At 31.9% G+C, this 17,416-nt stretch overlaps 2 protein-coding genes across 3 annotated transcripts; one reads left to right on the forward strand and one right to left on the reverse strand.

Annotated features, from left to right (window-relative positions):
* Window positions 1-861: 861 nt before the first annotated feature.
* LOC139896006 (mitochondrial acidic protein mam33-like) lies at window positions 862-2,111 on the reverse strand. Its single transcript, XM_071878580.1, has 3 exons — window positions 1,865-2,111; window positions 1,323-1,663; window positions 862-1,215 (listed from the first exon to the last, which is right to left on the reverse strand). The coding sequence occupies exons 1-3, from the start codon at window positions 2,051-2,053 to the stop codon at window positions 1,050-1,052; spliced, it is 696 nt and encodes a 231-aa protein (XP_071734681.1). The 5' UTR covers window positions 2,054-2,111; the 3' UTR covers window positions 862-1,049.
* Window positions 2,112-3,170: 1,059 nt separating this feature from the next.
* On the forward strand, window positions 3,171-5,916 carry LOC139896007 (F-box/FBD/LRR-repeat protein At1g13570-like). Of its 2 annotated transcripts, XM_071878581.1 has the most exons (5): window positions 3,171-3,283; window positions 4,271-4,855; window positions 4,996-5,148; window positions 5,230-5,537; window positions 5,624-5,916. In XM_071878581.1, exons 2-5 carry the CDS (start codon window positions 4,289-4,291, stop codon window positions 5,637-5,639), a joined length of 1,044 nt encoding a protein of 347 aa, XP_071734682.1. In that variant the 5' UTR covers window positions 3,171-3,283; window positions 4,271-4,288; the 3' UTR covers window positions 5,640-5,916. The 2 variants fall into 2 exon arrangements, with proteins under 2 accessions (XP_071734682.1, XP_071734683.1); XM_071878582.1 differs by lacking the exon at window positions 3,171-3,283 and having other exon boundaries at window positions 3,782-4,855.
* The last annotated feature ends 11,500 nt before the right edge of the window (window positions 5,917-17,416 follow it).

A 17,416-nucleotide genomic window follows, 5' to 3' on the forward strand; every position in this document is an offset into this window, starting at 1 on the left:
CAAGTAACAAAGCATTAGACATGAACAAATGAGTCAATAAAGTACCAAGGTTCATATATGATGCAGTGGAAGTTCACCTCTTAGACTGTTATTATTTGTAGCAACATATGATATACTTCCTACATATTTACTTAAAAACTGTGAGTCATGAGTACTTGTACCACGCATGACTGTTATATTTGTAGATATGGTCATTACTCACACACTTGAGATATCATAGAACAACTACATGTTGTGGCAACTAGTAAACCTAGTTACACTTTGTATGTACAATAACACTACTGATACCTTCATCAATTAACAAAGTTTTGATTGAATTGTTATAATCAGAAAATTATATATCATACACTAGTTTCCTAACTTTCACAAGATAAGAACTATCCTGCAATGTTCCTGAACTTAGTAACAAGCATGTCAGATGAGCAACACATCTCATACAAAATCATTGTTATATTTCAGAACACTATTATTTCCCTTTTCGACCCATACAACACACAATTGTCATATTTAATAAGGTAACCATCTTTTTCTGAACAAGCATGATTATAACACTTGAAGGAGAATTGCCCTTACAAGGACTAAAGTTCAATTACTTTTCTCTTCAGTAACATTATTATTCTTTCTTTTTAACTTTAATAAATCCATTAACTGAAAGCATAGAGAAAGTATAACATCCACGTCCATCTGTTGCCCCCATCAATATCATAATCTTAGCCCATCTTTAATTTCCAAAAACTCAAATAAATTTGCTTTAGATCTTGAACTCTCCTTTTTGAAGTAAAATATTAATTCGACTAACCAACACAAGTAGCATCAAAGAACAAATGAGCACAAAATGCATATAATAATGTAGAAAAAGAACTAAAATATATATCATTAAATCCGGTACTAAACATATTATGAAGATAGATTGATGAAAGAGTACCCATGATCCTGAAAACTGATAATTATTAGAATACTCTGCTGAAAGCTAACACATCAATAAATGAAGAGAAAAGGAGTTCCAGGTCTCCAATTTAGGTGAAAACTAAGTGGAGCGAAACTAAAGCTTACTTGCTTATCTTAACACATGTCCCGACAGATTTGAACCAGTGCATAAGACTACGATGATCCTTAACATAAAGCCATGCTTGTAAGAAAGGAAATAGACTATCGTTTATACCTCTCTCTTCAATGTAACCATGAAACGCATCCCTCATTCTATCATCAAGGGCTCTGCAGTTAATTACAAAAAACAATTAGTTAATCATTTGACTACTGATTACAGTCATTGTAGTTTAGTAACTAGTGCTACTTGCTGCTTGCAGTATGAAATGACTTACTCAAAACTAGGACCGTTGTACTTAGATGGAGCTTCAAGAAGCCCTGAAGTTTCTTGCTTATGTCTTAACGAAACAGAATGAATTCCTAAAGCATCTGGATACAGCCCACACAAAAAATGCAACACGTAATCTTGGCCAGGTTTCGACACATCAGCATGAAGAAACAACTGATTGATCTCATCATCAGCATCAATTTCAGCAGGATCAACTCCTGGAAGAATATTAACCATTCGCATTACGGATATACTAATCTCCTCGTCTCCATATGTCCGTTTCAAAACCGGTCCACCGCTTTCAAGTGCCCCTTTCACCACTGTAAATTCTGCAGGTGGGCTCACTTTCTGTGAACAAAATAACATATCAGGGATCATTATTAGATACAATACATAAACCCTATTAAAACCCTACAAACAAGGTTTAAAAAGGTTTTTCTGACTATAGTGCCTATAAGGTGTTCGACGTAATGCCGTAAAGAGTAATTTAGTTCCAACAGTAGATATTAAACCTTAGAAAACCCTAGAGATAAAGATGGGGTAACGTACAGGGGGAGGGGCCATTTTGGAGACTTCGGTGTAGTGTTCTTTAAGAGAACGAAGGATCGTTGAATTAACCACCGTAGAAGGTGAAGAGTTGCTGCTGCCGGACGAATAGTGGCGGAACGGTGCACTGATGATGGTTCGTGTCGGCGAACGAATAGCACCGGTAGCGCGTATAATAGCTGTTCTCCACATAATTAGTAGAACCCTTGAATGATTTGACTGTATTTTTTGTTCGTTTATTGTATTCAGATTCAGATAAAAGTGGAGTATTACGGACTTATTTGTTTCCGGCTCTATTTAAGGTTTTTTTCTTTATTTTGATAAATAAAACTCGATTGGTTTTTTTTTTTTTTTTTTTTTTTTTTTTTTTTTTTTTTAAAACAGTAGCACGGAATCACACGTATAACACGCCTTCAATTGATGCCAAAGAGTAAACTCGCCTCAATTCGAAAGCATGGACAGTAAAAACCTCTCCACACTACCCCGCAACGCGATGTACAGAAGATACTATTAAATAGAATTCAAGGATAAAAAGGCAACTTTGTGTCTGCAACTCACAAGACTGAAATTCTTACCTTTTAATAAGAGAGGCAGACCACTACAATAAAAAATGAAGTTGACTATTAGTGATAATAATTTATTTGGTAATCATTTTAAATATAAATATAAAAAATATAAAATTATTTTTATTAATTTTTCATTATTAAAAAAATGATATTAGAAGAGTTGTTTTTAGTAAGTAAACTTGATCAAATTTAAAGAAGTTATTAGGCTCGTCCCAACAGACCGTCTCCACACTCGCCTAGCCTTCCCCTAGGAGAGAGTTGATGGCAGTAAACTGCATAGGGGTCCGTTCAGGAGTCCGCCCTTCATCTTGTCTCTCTTTCAGTCCGTGTGTAAAATATTTGTGGACGAAGGATATGATAAAATGTGTGGTATTTTTTGCTTTTATACTTGTACACTTAATTAATTAAATAATATAGTGTGTTCCAATTCGTATGATGAAGTATGTTATTTTAGTAGTGTTAGTCCTGAGTTTACATGAGAAGTAAGTGATAATGTGACGCTGATATGACGGCTAGTCGGAAATAATGTTGGCACGAGCCTTATGTAAATACTCCGTACTAAATAGTACTAAATAAATAGACATATAACTTTGAGATGATATTTTCACATTTTATATTTCATTTCATAAATTCATTAATTTTTACACAATTTCCTAAAATACTTATTATTTTCTCTCATCTTCACCTAATTAATAATTATCTTATGCACACGAGGGTACTCTCATAAATTCAAATTTGAAAGCTCATTTGTTTAACAAAGTAAAGTTGAAGCTCATCTGATTTTCAAGTAAAGTTGAAGTGTTTAACAAAGGAACTTTCATCAAGTTCAGCTCAACTCTTCCAATTTTATCATCAGGTGCGATCTTAATTTGAAACTAACTTAGGGTTTTGTCACCAATTTGTTTTGCCTCAATTGTTTTTGAAATTAGGGTTATAAATCATCAGTTGTTGTTTTTTCAATTTAATCAAAATATGTTGATTGAAATAAGGGCTTTGTTCTATACCATAGAAGATTTGTCGATTTGTAAAAAGAAAAGAGCGTGTGTACAGAGAGCGGTTTTTGATTTTAATCATCTGTCGATGCTTTTTTTTTTTTTTACAATTACACTAACATTGACTGCTAGTTTCTTGTTAATGTTGCATAATGTTGAAACTCATGTTGGCTATTAAATTTAAAAACATTGACTGCTAATTTATTGATAATGTTGCTATTTTTTTTTTTTACAATTATACTGACATTGACTGCTAGTTCATCAAGGTTGAATTTTTGGGGCCTCTTTGTCATTAGGTAATTTTTTGGCTGGATTTGGCATTAACTTGGATGTTTTTATAATTTGGTGGCCTTTACAACGTTGGTCGGTTTCTGCTATATTGACATTGACTTGCATTTTACTGACTAAACCACTTTCACATTTATCAGAAACGAATGATGTGTATATATTTTTAAAACATAACTCACTTTTTGTAAAGACATGTGGTCCTCGTGCAAAAACATGCAGTGCTCGTAATTTAGTACTCGTATTCATGTAAAAATATTAATAGTTTAGTATATGTTTATTAACAGAAAGAGCTACTCTGTTTTGAAACTTTTGTACATCTGATTATATTATTGATACACCTTATTTATACTTCATTTAAGATTTTTATCTCATTTTAAGAAAATTTAGGCAAAAAACTGGGTCTCCACCCTAACCCGACCTCTTTGGGTCCGTGAAAATGTTCACTTTTCAATAACCAAATTCACTTCTGATAACATGTTCACTTTTGATAACATGTTCACTTTTCTATAACCAAATTCACTTATTATTACTTTTGGTTTTGTTGATTTACATTATATTTACAGAAGACGTGTCGAGTGTGTATGATGGAAACTCAATCCCCAAGTTCAGATATAATCAGCTCCCTTCCTCAAAACATAATTGAATACATCTTAACTCTTATGCCAATCCGAGATGCATTGAGAACGAGCATTTTGTCAAAGAGATGGAGGCATTGTTGGATGACTATGCCCATACTTGTATTTGATTATAATCTGGTTCAAGCGTTTACTTATCGTGGACGTTTGGTTAAACATAAGGTTGTCAATGCAATCCTTCATGTTTTGTTAATGCACATTGGTCCGTTACTAGAGTTCGAGCTTTCTGTAGACATATTCATGAAAACTGAGCTTTGCCAGATCCTACTTTATCTTTCAAGAACTAATGTGCAAGATTTGTCCATTTCTGCTTCTGATATCTTCCACAATCTACCCACTTCGTTCTTTTCATTGCACGGATTAGAAACTTTAGCCCTAATAAATTGTGATTTTCAACCTCCAGTGACATTTAATGGGTTTAGAAAGTTGAAGAAAATGTCCTTAATTAATGTTACTGATGAAGTGCTTCAGTATCTGCTCTCGAATTGCCCACTACTTGAGACAATCGAATTGGTAACGTTCATATAACCTTTTAAGAAACTTCTTCAATTGAAGATAACGTTTTAAATGTATGTTTATGTTTATTAATGCAGGTTTATTGTGATTGCTAATTTTTGTTTTGTTTGTTTTGTTTTGTTTTTTTCCTCTTTAAGGACTTGCATGTAGGTCGTATGCTAAATAAACTTCCAACTTTGGTTCACCTCAAATGTGTTCGGTTGCATGTGTGTCTAAAGGAGCATAATGTCATTTCATCTGTCCTTTGCATAATCATGAGCTCCCCAAATCTAAAGACACTTAAATTGCGGGTATATATAGTCATATTGCTTACGATAATGGTTCTTTGATTGCAGTTTTAATGACATTTAACCATTTTTTTTGTGATATAGATGGATGATGATGAAAAGTTGCAGACACATGAAAGTTCCATTAAGTTTGATGACCTCCAAAACGATTCGAGTTTGACCTTAGATCATCTTCAGCATTTTGATGTACTAAATTTTAGAAACATTGTATATGGGATGGAATTTGTGAAACTCATCATGGCTAAGTCACATGTACTAAAGAAAGCACGAATTTGGCTTAACCCTAGGGTTCCTATTTACCAAGAACTGAAGATTCTTAGAGATATGAATCGTTTTCCACGTGCATCTCCTTCGGCAGAACTAATCATTGAAAAGCCAGTTCTTCACGAATGGTTAGTTAGAATTTGGTCGTTGTAAGTAATTTTTTTAACACCAAGGATTGAACAAATGAACAGAGTGTAGAGCTTTTGTGATGCAGGCCCTATTGCGATTAAGGATCAACAATGGCGGCAGATTCACAAGCAGAGGTCCAGGAAACAAATTGGGCTGCAATGTTCTGCTGGGCTGGAAGAAAGTCTGATGTTTTAGAGGCTTCCTGTGAGCCGATTTGATCCAGGATAACTTCAACTGGGAGAGCAAATGTGCATTTTTTAACATTATCAGTTTTAGTTGTACTATCTTTGTCTTTGGTTTTCAAATGTTGGTTTTCTTGTTCACGTAATTGAATGATTGTTGGTTAGTTTGGTTGTTACATGGTTTTGCAATAATAAATAGAGTGAAAATTAACTTTTGCTATTGGCTTTAGTGTCTTTTCTATACTGTTAGTAATTATCTCGTCGTGTTTTGTGATGACCCGGGAATTTCCGACTAAATTTAAACTTAATCTTTATATGATTTCGATACGATAAGCAAAGTCTATTAAACCGAGTCTCAAAATGTTGGAACTGTTTTTCATAAATGCATTTGGCCTTGACCATTTCCGACGAATCACGAACAATTGTGTATATATATATATATATATATATATATATATATATATATATATATATATATATATATATATGTAGTGATTTGAAATTATAAAATCCAAACATTGGAATTAGATATGTAAAATAAGATACAAAATAATTAAGTACAATTTAAAATGAATTCATATATAAAGACATATGAGATCTATGTATAACTATTATATATAATATATATAAAAATTAAATATTAAAGAATCAATAAAAACTATTATATAATATATATTATTATGATCATTAAATATTACATAATTAATATATTATTAACAAATTAAAATATAGTTGTTACAATAAGATTTTTTATTACTTTCATTATTATTATTAATACTAAGGTTAATATTAATAATTAATATCAATATTAGTTATAATATTATAGATAATATATAGATATGAAATTTAATACATTCGTTACCTTTACTAACTTTCACTACTATCATTAGAATATATATCTAATATTAATAACAATGTATTATTATTTTGTATAATACATAAATATGAAATTTAATATAAGTGATTTGTTATATAACTACTATTATTATTAGTTATCATTATTTATATCGTAATTAGTAGTAAGATTACAATTTTAGTTACTATTAATAATTATGTATTACTATTTTTATCAAGATTATTATTATTATTATTATTATCATTATTATTATAGTATTTATTAATTATTAATAGAAATTAGTACAATCTATTATTATTATCAATAATAATATAATTATTATAATTTTTATTTGTATCTTTATTATTTATTATTATTATTAATATAATTGTTATTATTATTAATAATACATTTATTAATTATTAGTAATTCTATTATTATTACTTAGTATTTTTAAGATAATTATTAATTAGTATTGATATTACTAATATATATTTTTATATTAATAATAATTATAAAAAAAAAAATTTAGAAAAAAGGGTACGATTTGTTTCATATTTCAACCACACTTTACAAAAATTTGTTTTTGGTCGGGAGTAGTTACAGGTCCACTTCAATATCGATTACAAACAAAAATCGTTCATTATATACATCACATGCTGCGATTTTAATCGAATTAAAACCAAAAAAATAAAGAAAAATAAAGCTCGGTACTCTGTATTTTTTTTTTATCAAATACCAAATTCAAATCAATTCTAAAAAAGTAACAATGCAGAGTTGTGAGGAATCATTTATATATTCTACCTGTAAAGTTTCAAGCTTCAATTTTGTCTATCGATTCCAAATTTGTGAGTCAAAGCTTCAAATTCAAAAAGTCAACAAAGTGTTCTTGGTAAAATTCGAACTTGTTTTGGAATTTTCTGTTAAATTGATGAATTAGAAAGCTTATAGGTATGATTTGGCAACTTTTTCGTGTAGAAATTATTAGCTAAAACGATCTTGAAGTTCAACATCGAATTTAATTTTTTTTTATTTCAGCGAACCTGTAGCAGCGGTTTTAAGGATTTTTTTTTTCCTTCTCTTCCTTTTCTTTTTTAATTTATACAAATATTTGGATTGATTCCTAGGATCGTTCTGAGGTTTATATATTACGGGTATGATGAATTAATTTGTTTGATCGAGCTGTGTTCGTGAAGAAGGAGGAGGAGGGAAAATAACTGTTAACGGGTTATAATTAAAACGGGTTATATAACTTCAGAAAAATCAATTTGACTGGATGGTTAAGTGGTGTTTGTTTGAACGAGAGGTCTCGGGTTTGAACCCTGGCAGTGTCATTCTATTCTTTTTGAGCCGATTTTTGAGGTAGTTTAATTGTATTTATTATTATTATTATTATTATTATTATTATTATTATTATTATTATTATTATTATTATTGTTATTGTTATCATAACTAAGTGTTATTATCCCTAATACTAATAACATGCCTTTTATTATCAATAGTATTAGGATTACTATCTTTTTTTTTATAAATATTAGTATCATTATTAGTATTATCACGAATAACCTAAATATTATTGTCGATAATATCATTACTATTATCTATATGATTATCATTAATAAGTAATGCAACTTATTATTATTATTTTTATAAATATTAGTAATTGTACCATTCTTAGTACTATTATTATTATTATTATTATGAATATGTTTAGGATTATTGTTATAAAACAATACAGATTATTATTACTCTCACTAATATTAGTATAAATATCATTTTCGCAATTATTAGTTTTACTATTATTATTATTAACATATGTATCAATTTTAACAATATCGTTATTTATATTAGTATTATCAAGATTAAGAAAGTTATTATTATTAGTAAATCATTATGATCAAAACTATCATTTTCGTTACAAATAAATATTTTGTACCTAAAATATACTTAATACATATATTATAATCATATTAATAGTTTATATATCACCTACCAATTATAATAACATTATTTATATAAATAATTATATATAACGAATTAAGAATATTTTCATATAATACTAACCATATATATATATATATATATATATATATATATATATATATATATATATATATATATATATATATATATATATATATAATCAAATATATAGATATTAAACATTTAAAATATATACACAACCTAAATAAGTATAATATATAATTCAAGTTATAATATATAAACTTGTTCAAATATGATTATACATTTTAATATATATACAAATGATATAGGTTCGTGAATCCGAGGCCAACCCTGCATTGTTCAGTTTGTCGAATGTGATGACCCGGAAATTTCTGACCAAATTTAAACTTAATCTTTGTATGATTAACATTTTCGACACGATAAGCAAAGTCTGTAAAACTGAATCTCAAAATTTTTGAACTACTTTTATATATTTAAATACCCTTCGGTTATTTTCGACGATTCGAGAACAATTATATGTAAATAGATACATATATACTATAACATGAAAAGGTAACAATGTATTAATTGTTTGATACCGTACATTAAACTTATTGGTTTAAATATCTATTTGAATGTATATGATAAGTTGAAATATTTATTATTAAAATTTATTTATAAATAACTTCCAATGTGTATTTAAAAACTGATTTATGTATATTAAAAAGATATATACATATATATAATAAACGATAGTAACATTCGTTTATTGATTCAATTGATATTTAGATAAGTTAACTAAAGCGTTTAAGATGAACCAGTTAAACACTAATTTGTTACAGTGTTTTCAAATTGCCACATTACTCAAAATGCTACAGTGTTTTCGAAAATCACTATTTGCTACAGTGAATTGCTACAGTAAAATTTGACTGCTACAGTAACTTTGCTACAGTAAAACGCTATTATAAAAATATATTTTAACAAATAGCGAGACGATGATTTATAGAAGTAAATGACCAAAACACTCGAAAGTTTAAGATACACTTTGAGTGATATAATTAAGGGATAATTTAAGGCTATTGATAAGGCTAAAAAGGAACATATATTTCATAGCATTATCCCCCAAGAAAGACAGGATTTTAGTTGTAATTGTTCCATATTCAAGTAATATTCGTTTATATTTAATAAGTGCGAAGACAAAAGGCGAAAACGAAGAATTGAAAACGGAAAGGTCCAAAATGCTCAAATGTACAAGATACAATTAAAAAGGTTCAAATTATTGATGAAGAACGTCTAAAAAATGACAAGAGTACAAGTTGCGGAACGCAAAGTACACGATATAAAATAGTACGCAAGGACGTCTGAAAATCCGGAACCGGGACCCGAGTCAAGAAGAAACGCCCGACGCAACGGACCAAAAATATCTAGTCTACTATGCACAAGAATAAAATATAATATATAAATAATTATATTAATTATTTATATATTTATATTTATTTTATATTATGTCGACAAGCTAGGAGCCAAAACAATGTGAGCTGTCCCTGGTCCTCATGCGAGTCGCATGGCCAGAAGGCCATTTCCATGCGAGTCGCATGACTCCAGATTTCAGGCCACATCTATAAATTTTAGTGTTTTCGCTCGATTTAAATCACACACATACACAAATATATATATACTCCGTAATATTATTTATTATTTATTATTATTATTATTATTATTATTATTAATAAGATTATTATTAATCTTATTATTTTTTATTATTATTAGTGTTATTATTTTTGCGATACAAAAATAATAATGTACAAAAAATATTACGACGGAGTGCTGTCCAAGTAATTTTCAAAATGAGTTTTCGAGCAAGCTAGAGCTAAGGAAATTATGGGTTATTGCCAAGGAGGTTATGGGTAATGTTCGGGGGTATTTTTTTGTGAATCAAACCTCGTGTTTATCATCTCCGATGCGTCTACGTGCTTTCCTACAATATTGTATATCAATATTTAACTGTGAGTTTCATAAGATCCCTTTTACTCTCTACATTTTTGGCCTGAGAATACATGCAAATGCTTTATTAACCGATATACAATATTTATATGCGTGAGTTTCATTTGCTCCCTTTTTAATTGCTTTTGCAATCTATATTTTTGGGCTGAGAATACATGCACTTTATTTTAAACGCAATGGATACAAGTACATACTAAATTCTACACTGAGTTTGAACCGAAAATCCCTTAGCTTTGGTAACTAGTAACTGCCAGTTATAAGAACTGGTGGGCGCGAGTAGTAGTGTCATAACCCGTCCTTAACCATAAGAACGTGTTAGATAACGTATGATTTCATTGCGAGGTATTGACCTCTATATGCGACATTTTTAAAAGAACAACTGCATATATTTTACATTACAAACCATAATTCTTATTTTGATACAAGCTTTAGACAAAATAAAGATGATTATCGTTTAGCGATAATCTTAGACTTACAAACTTTACATGTGATGATAACAATACGATTTCTAGCATATTTTACATTACAAATCCTCCGATATGCAGTTTTATTTTTGACACAAATATGCATACTCAAGATCTTGTTTAAATTCAACATGTTGCAGCGGAAGCTTCTAATTATCACCTGAGAATAGACATGTTTAAAACGTCAACATAAAGTTGGTGAGATATAGGTTTAATGCCTGCAGCAATATATATATAGACCACAAGATTTCATATATAAACGTTTTTAATAAAAATATTCTAAGTGGTTGAGCACTTGGTAACCATACTTAACATTTAATCACGTCGCATATTCCCTTTATTATGAAATCTTACTACACCGTACCAAGTGTAGTCACGAAACGAAGTACTGTGCAACCGTTGAATACTGGTCGTCCAGTCCGGTTGGGGTTGTCAGGCCCGATAGATCTATCAACAGGATTCGCGTTTACAATACCGCTGTAAATAACAGTTACCAAGCTACAGGGAAGTATGCCAGTGGTACAACTCAACGTAGAATATATTTTTCAGTTACTTGTGTCCATAACGTAAAACATAAAATACATGTATTCTCATCCCGAAATACTTAGAGTTTAAAAGTGGGACTATATACTCACTTTCGTCTTGAAGATATGTAATTTCGACTTGGTCTCCGATTGATATCACGAACCTATCCATATATAGTTTATCAATATATTTCTATTTTAAACAATCGTCACATATATATACTTTTTATACTTTTAATAGTTTTAATAATTTCTTAGTCCGTAGTTAGCAGTCCGATGTTAGTAATTCAATTTTAATGGTTCATTTTTAGGTGTTTAATAAACCCCCAATGAAATAAATAAAAACCCCCATCGTATATGTATTGGTCGAGATTAATCTTGACCCATGGTACCGGTGTTGTCAAATGACGTGTTGCGTACATAAAGTACCGGTGTTGTCAAATGACGTGTTGCGTACAATCATGGGATCTTATGATTAATCTTCTCGTATTGTTTACGGGTGATCCTGAACCATATAAAATTAAATTATGAGTACATATATATAAAATATCATGTTATTTTAAAAAGATGTGATTTATTTAATTTTCTCCAATTATTTTCGTAGCCAAACTAGTCTTAGATATCCGATCTCGTTTTGGTCATAGTTTCTTCGTTACAACTCCGTTTTCGTTGATTCAACTTGCCACTTCCTTGGATCGAGTCCTTCTTTAAGACTATGAACTGTAAATACCTTAGTTTGTATTCGAAATCACAGGTCATAGGTCAAACTTTAGTGAAACTTATGAAGTTAATCATTTTCCATCATGTAAACAACCTTAAATGATTATTTTTCTAAAAATACTTATACTTTGAGTTAAATCATGAAATTTTTATGTGTTATCATATTCATAGTAAAAATCATTTTTCCAGAAAATAAACCTCCAATTCAATGTTTAAGATGGTTTTTAATTATCCAACCCAAAACAGCCCCCGGTTGCACTCCGACGTCGTAAAAACAGTTTTTAAGGTGTTCTTTGAAAAACCAAGTTATACCTTGTTAAATTAGCATATTTTTAAGTTATATTACAGGTCTTGAAGTATTTTAAAAGTTAAGTTATAAGGATCTATTTAGTTTGCAAACAAGTTTGAAAACATTCAAACTATGTTCTTGTTGTTAAAATTTTATACCACAAAATAAGATAGCTATATATATATGAATCGAATAAGGTTATGAACATAGTTACTACCTCAAGTTCCTTGGACAAGGTTGCTGTAAAAGAGGAGTAAAAAGCTAGAACCAAAAGGGTGATGGAATTGAATGAAAGATTGGAAGTAAGTTTGTGTTCTTGGAAGGATTTCTTGAAGTGTTTTTGTAAGGTTTTCTTATGAGGTTTAAGTGTTGTTTTTGAAGCTAAATGATGGGGAAAATGCTTAGAGATGATCAAGTATGAAGTTAAGAGTATTTTGAGAGAGAAATGGAAGTGTAAGTATGAGAAAATGGGGTGAAGAAATGGTGTGCATGCATAAAAACGTTTTTAGGTTATAAAGGAAAAAAAAATACCTAACTTTGTTTTCTTGCTAAATAATTCATGCTACTTGACAAATGGTTGGTTCCACATGTTTCTTAATCATTTAAGGCTGCTAAGGAGCAGATTTTTATTGGTATATACCAATAGTAAATACATCTAGAAGCTGCGTATGATACGGGTACATATACCCTAGGTATACGTATAGAAATCTTTGAGAAAACGGAACGAGGATTCAAATATAGCTATCTTTTGTAAATATACTTATATTGTTTTATGTATTTAAGTCTTTAAAAGTGATTAAATACATTACTTATACGATATATGTATAAACATTATAGGTCATAAGTATTTAAGTCAAATAACGTTACGTATGGTTATCGTTTTGAAAACTTAAGTTAGTAGTTTCAAAATATACTTATAACTTATTGTTATTAATACAAAATGAGATATTAAAATATTCTTAGATCATGTTAAATATGTATATATACATATATATACACAAACGTATAATTATCATATATTGTATAGTTCGTGATATCATCGATCAAACTAGACGGTCAAACGTTGTGTAAAACTCTTTTCGAAAACATAAGTCTCAACAATTTGGATTGCTTATCATGTTGGTAAGGTTTAATTTATATAAATATTAATCTTATAAGTATAGAACGATCGAAAAAGTGCGGGTCATTACAGTACCTACCCGTTAAATAAATTTCGTCCCGAAATTTTAAAATTGTACCTATTTTGCGTCATCGGAAAACAAGTGTGGATATTTTTGTTTCATTTGATCCTCTCGTTCCCAAGTAAACTCGGGACCCCTTCGAGCATTCCAACGAACCTTAACGATCGGTATGTTGCTCTGCTTGAGCCGTTTAACTTCACGATCCATGATTTCGATTGGTTCTTCGATGAATTGTAGTTTCTCGTCGACATGGATTTCTTCAAGAGGAATGGTGAGATCTTCCTTTGCAAGACACTTCTTAAGGTTTGAGACGTGAAATGTATTATGTACTCCGGCGAGTTGTTGTGGTAACTCGAGTCGATAAGCTACCGGTCCAATGCGTTCGATAATCTTGAACGGGCCTACATATTTTGGGTTCAGTTTACCCCTTTTTCCGAAGCGTATTGCACCTTTCCACGGTGACACCTTTAACATAACCATGTCACCGATCTGAAACTCTAATGGTTTCCTTCGAACATCGGCGTAGCTCTTTTGGTGACTACGGGCTGTTTTCAATCTCTCCTTGATTTGTACTATCTTCTCAGTCGTTTCGTGTATGATCTCGGGACCAGTTAATTGTCGATCTCCTACTTCATTCCAGCAAATAGGAGATCTACACTTCCTTCCGTACAATGCTTCGAATGGCGCAGCTTTAATGCTCGCATGATAACTATTATTATACGAGAATTCTGCTAATGGTAGATATTTATCCCATCCGTTTCCAAAATCGATCACACATGCCCTGAGCATGTCTTCAAGAGTCTGAATCGTTCTTTCACTCTGCCCGTCGGTTTGCGGATGATACGCGGTACTCATATCCAAACGAGTTCCTAGGGCCTCCTGTAGTGATTGCCAGAACTTTGATGTAAATCTACTATCACGATCGGATATAATGGAAATAGGTATTCCATGCCTTGAAACAACTTCCTTTATATACAATCGTAATAGTTTCTCCATTCTATCCGTTTCCTTTATAGGCAAGAAATGTGCAGACTTGGTGAGACGATCAACAATCACCCAAATGGTGTCGTATCCCCAGGCAGTCTTTGGTAACTTCGTGATGAAATCCATGGTAATACCATCCCATTTCCATTCTGGGATTTCTGGTTGTTGAAGTAACCCTGACGGCTTCTGGTGTTCTGCTTTGACCTTGGAACAAGTTAAACACTCCCCAACATATGTTGCAACGTCTGTCTTTAAGTTAGGCCACCAATAATGCGTCTTAAGATCTTGATACATCTTTCCGACTCCAGGATGTATTGAGTATCTTGTCTTATGTGCCTCGTTCAATATCAACTTCCTTAATCCACCCAACTTCGGTACCCAAATACGGTTTGCAAAATATCGAATTCCATCTTCCCGTATAACGAGTTGCTTCTCATACTTCTTCATTATTTCATTTCCTATATTTTCTTTAGTAAGTGCTTCTCGTTGAACTTCTTTGATTTGTGAGTTGAGATTCATGCGAATTTTTATGTTCATCGCTCGTACTCGAATTGGTTCTCGTTCCTTTCTGCTTAGAGCGTCGGCCACCACGTTCGCTTTCCCGGGATGATAACGAATTTCACAATCATAGTCATTTATTAACTCAACCCACCTACGTTGCCTCATGTTCAGCTGTTTTTGATCGAAAATATGTTGAAGGCTTTTATGATCAGTAAACACAGTGCATTTAACCCCATACAAGTAGTGTCTCCATATCTTCAATGCAAACACGACTGCTCCCAGTTCTAGATCATGCGTCGTATAATTCCGCTCGTGAATCTTCAATTGTCGGGATGCGTATGCAATAACTTTCTTCCGTTGCATAAGAACGCAACCAAAACCTTGTCGCGAAGCGTCACAATATATTTCAAAATCATCGCTCCCTTCTGGTAACGATAAAATAGGCGCCGTAGTCAACTTCTTTTTCAGTAACTGAAATGCACTCTCCTGCTCAGAAGTCCATTCATATTTCTTCCCTTTTTGCGTTAACGCTGTCAACGGCTTAGCTATTCGGGAAAAATCTTGAATAAACCTTCTATAATAACCGGCTAAACCCAAAAATTGGCGTATCTGCATTGGTGTCTTAGGAGTCTCCCATTTTTCAATGGCTTCAATTTTTGCTGGATCAACCTGAATTCCTTTGCTACTAACAACGTGGCCAAGAAATTGCACTTCTTTCAACCAGAAAGCACATTTAGAAAATTTAGCATATAGCTGTTCTTTTCTTAACAACTCTAATATCAACCTTAAATGCTGCTCATGCTCTTGCTCACTCTTGGAATAGATAATAATATCATCAATGAAAACGATAACAAACTTATCTAGATATGGACTACAAACTCGATTCATGAGGTCCATGAATACAGCTGGCGCATTCGTCAATCCAAACGGCATGACCAAAAATTCGTAATGACCGTAGCGTGTCCGAAAAGCAGTTTTCGGTATATCTTCTTCTTTGACACGTAATTGATGATAGCCCGATCTTAGGTCAATTTTCGAGTACACACATGATCCTTGGAGTTGATCAAATAAGTCGTCAATTCTCGGTAGTGGATACCGATTCTTGATAGTTAACTTATTTAATTCACGATAATCTATACACATTCGGAAAGATCCGTCTTTCTTCTTGACGAATAAAATTGGAGCTCCCCACGGTGAAGTACTTGGTCGTATGAATCCACGATCCAGTAATTCTTTTAACTGACTCTGAAGTTCTTTTAACTCGGACGGTGCAAGTCTATATGGAGCACGAGCCACTGGTGCAGCTCCTGGTACTAAATCTATTTGAAATTCTACAGATCTAAATGGAGGTAACCCCGGCAACTCTTCCGGAAATACTTCAGGAAAATCTCTTGCCACAGGCACGTCATTGATGCACTTCTCTTTTTCTTTCTTTTCGACTTTATTAACATGTGCTAAGATAGCATAGCACCCTTTCTTCAAGCACTTTTGAGCTTTCAAATAACTAATGAGTTTTAGCTTTGAGTTACCCTTCTCTCCATAAATCATTACTGGCGTTTTATCCTTACGAGGAATGCGAATTGCCTTCTTGGCGCACACAACTTCAGCTCCTATTTTGGACATCCAGTCCATGCCGACTATTACATCAAAACTTCCTAATTCTACGGGTATCAAGTCAATTTTAAACGTTTCTCCGGCTAAATTTATTTTACAATCACGACAAATTTTATCGGCTTTAATTAGTTTACCATTGGCTAACTCAATCATGTACTTAGCATCTAGAGGTAATGATGAACAATTCAATTTAGCGTGAAAGTCTCTACACACGTAACTTCTATCAGCACCAGTATCAAATATAATAGATGCGGATAAGTTATTAATGGTAAACGTACCCGTAACAAGCTCCGGGTCTTCACATGCCTCTCTAGTATTAATAACAAATGCTCTCCCACGTGCAGGTCCGATATTCTTCTCTAGATTCGGGCACTGGCTCTTATAGTGACCTTGTTTTCCACACCCAAAACAAGTAATGGTAGCCAAAGCAGTTCTATTTGCATTGGTGGCAGGAGTCTTGGTACCATTTGTATTTGTAACGAGAGCCCTACAATCTTCAGCAAGATGACCCTTTCGATTACATTTGTTGCATACCACATTACAGTAACCAGAGTGATGTTTGTGGCATCGGTTGCATAAAGGATTTTGTCCTTTATAACCAAAGCTTAAACCACTACCCGCACCTTGCGTGTTTTC

This window comes from Rutidosis leptorrhynchoides, chromosome 3 (genome assembly GCF_046630445.1).
Source record: "Rutidosis leptorrhynchoides isolate AG116_Rl617_1_P2 chromosome 3, CSIRO_AGI_Rlap_v1, whole genome shotgun sequence".
NCBI lineage: Eukaryota > Viridiplantae > Streptophyta > Magnoliopsida > Asterales > Asteraceae > Rutidosis > Rutidosis leptorrhynchoides.

Bases quoted from the DNA above. Each gene is read 5' to 3' on its own strand.
- LOC139896007 (XM_071878581.1), top strand. From the start codon at position 4,289: ATGATGGAAACTCAATCCCCAAGTTCAGATATAATCAGCTCCCTTCCT. The intron at 4,856-4,995 runs GTAACGTTCATA...TTCCTCTTTAAG, and splicing joins TACTTGAGACAATCGAATTG to GACTTGCATGTAGGTCGTAT. The intron at 5,149-5,229 runs GTATATATAGTC...TTTGTGATATAG, and splicing joins TAAAGACACTTAAATTGCGG to ATGGATGATGATGAAAAGTT.
- LOC139896006 (XM_071878580.1), bottom strand. From the start codon at position 2,053: ATGTGGAGAACAGCTATTATACGCGCTACCGGTGCTATTCGTTCGCCG. The intron at 1,664-1,864 runs GTACGTTACCCC...TTTTGTTCACAG, and splicing joins CCAAAATGGCCCCTCCCCCT to AAAGTGAGCCCACCTGCAGA. The intron at 1,216-1,322 runs GTAAGTCATTTC...AATTAACTGCAG, and splicing joins TACAACGGTCCTAGTTTTGA to AGCCCTTGATGATAGAATGA.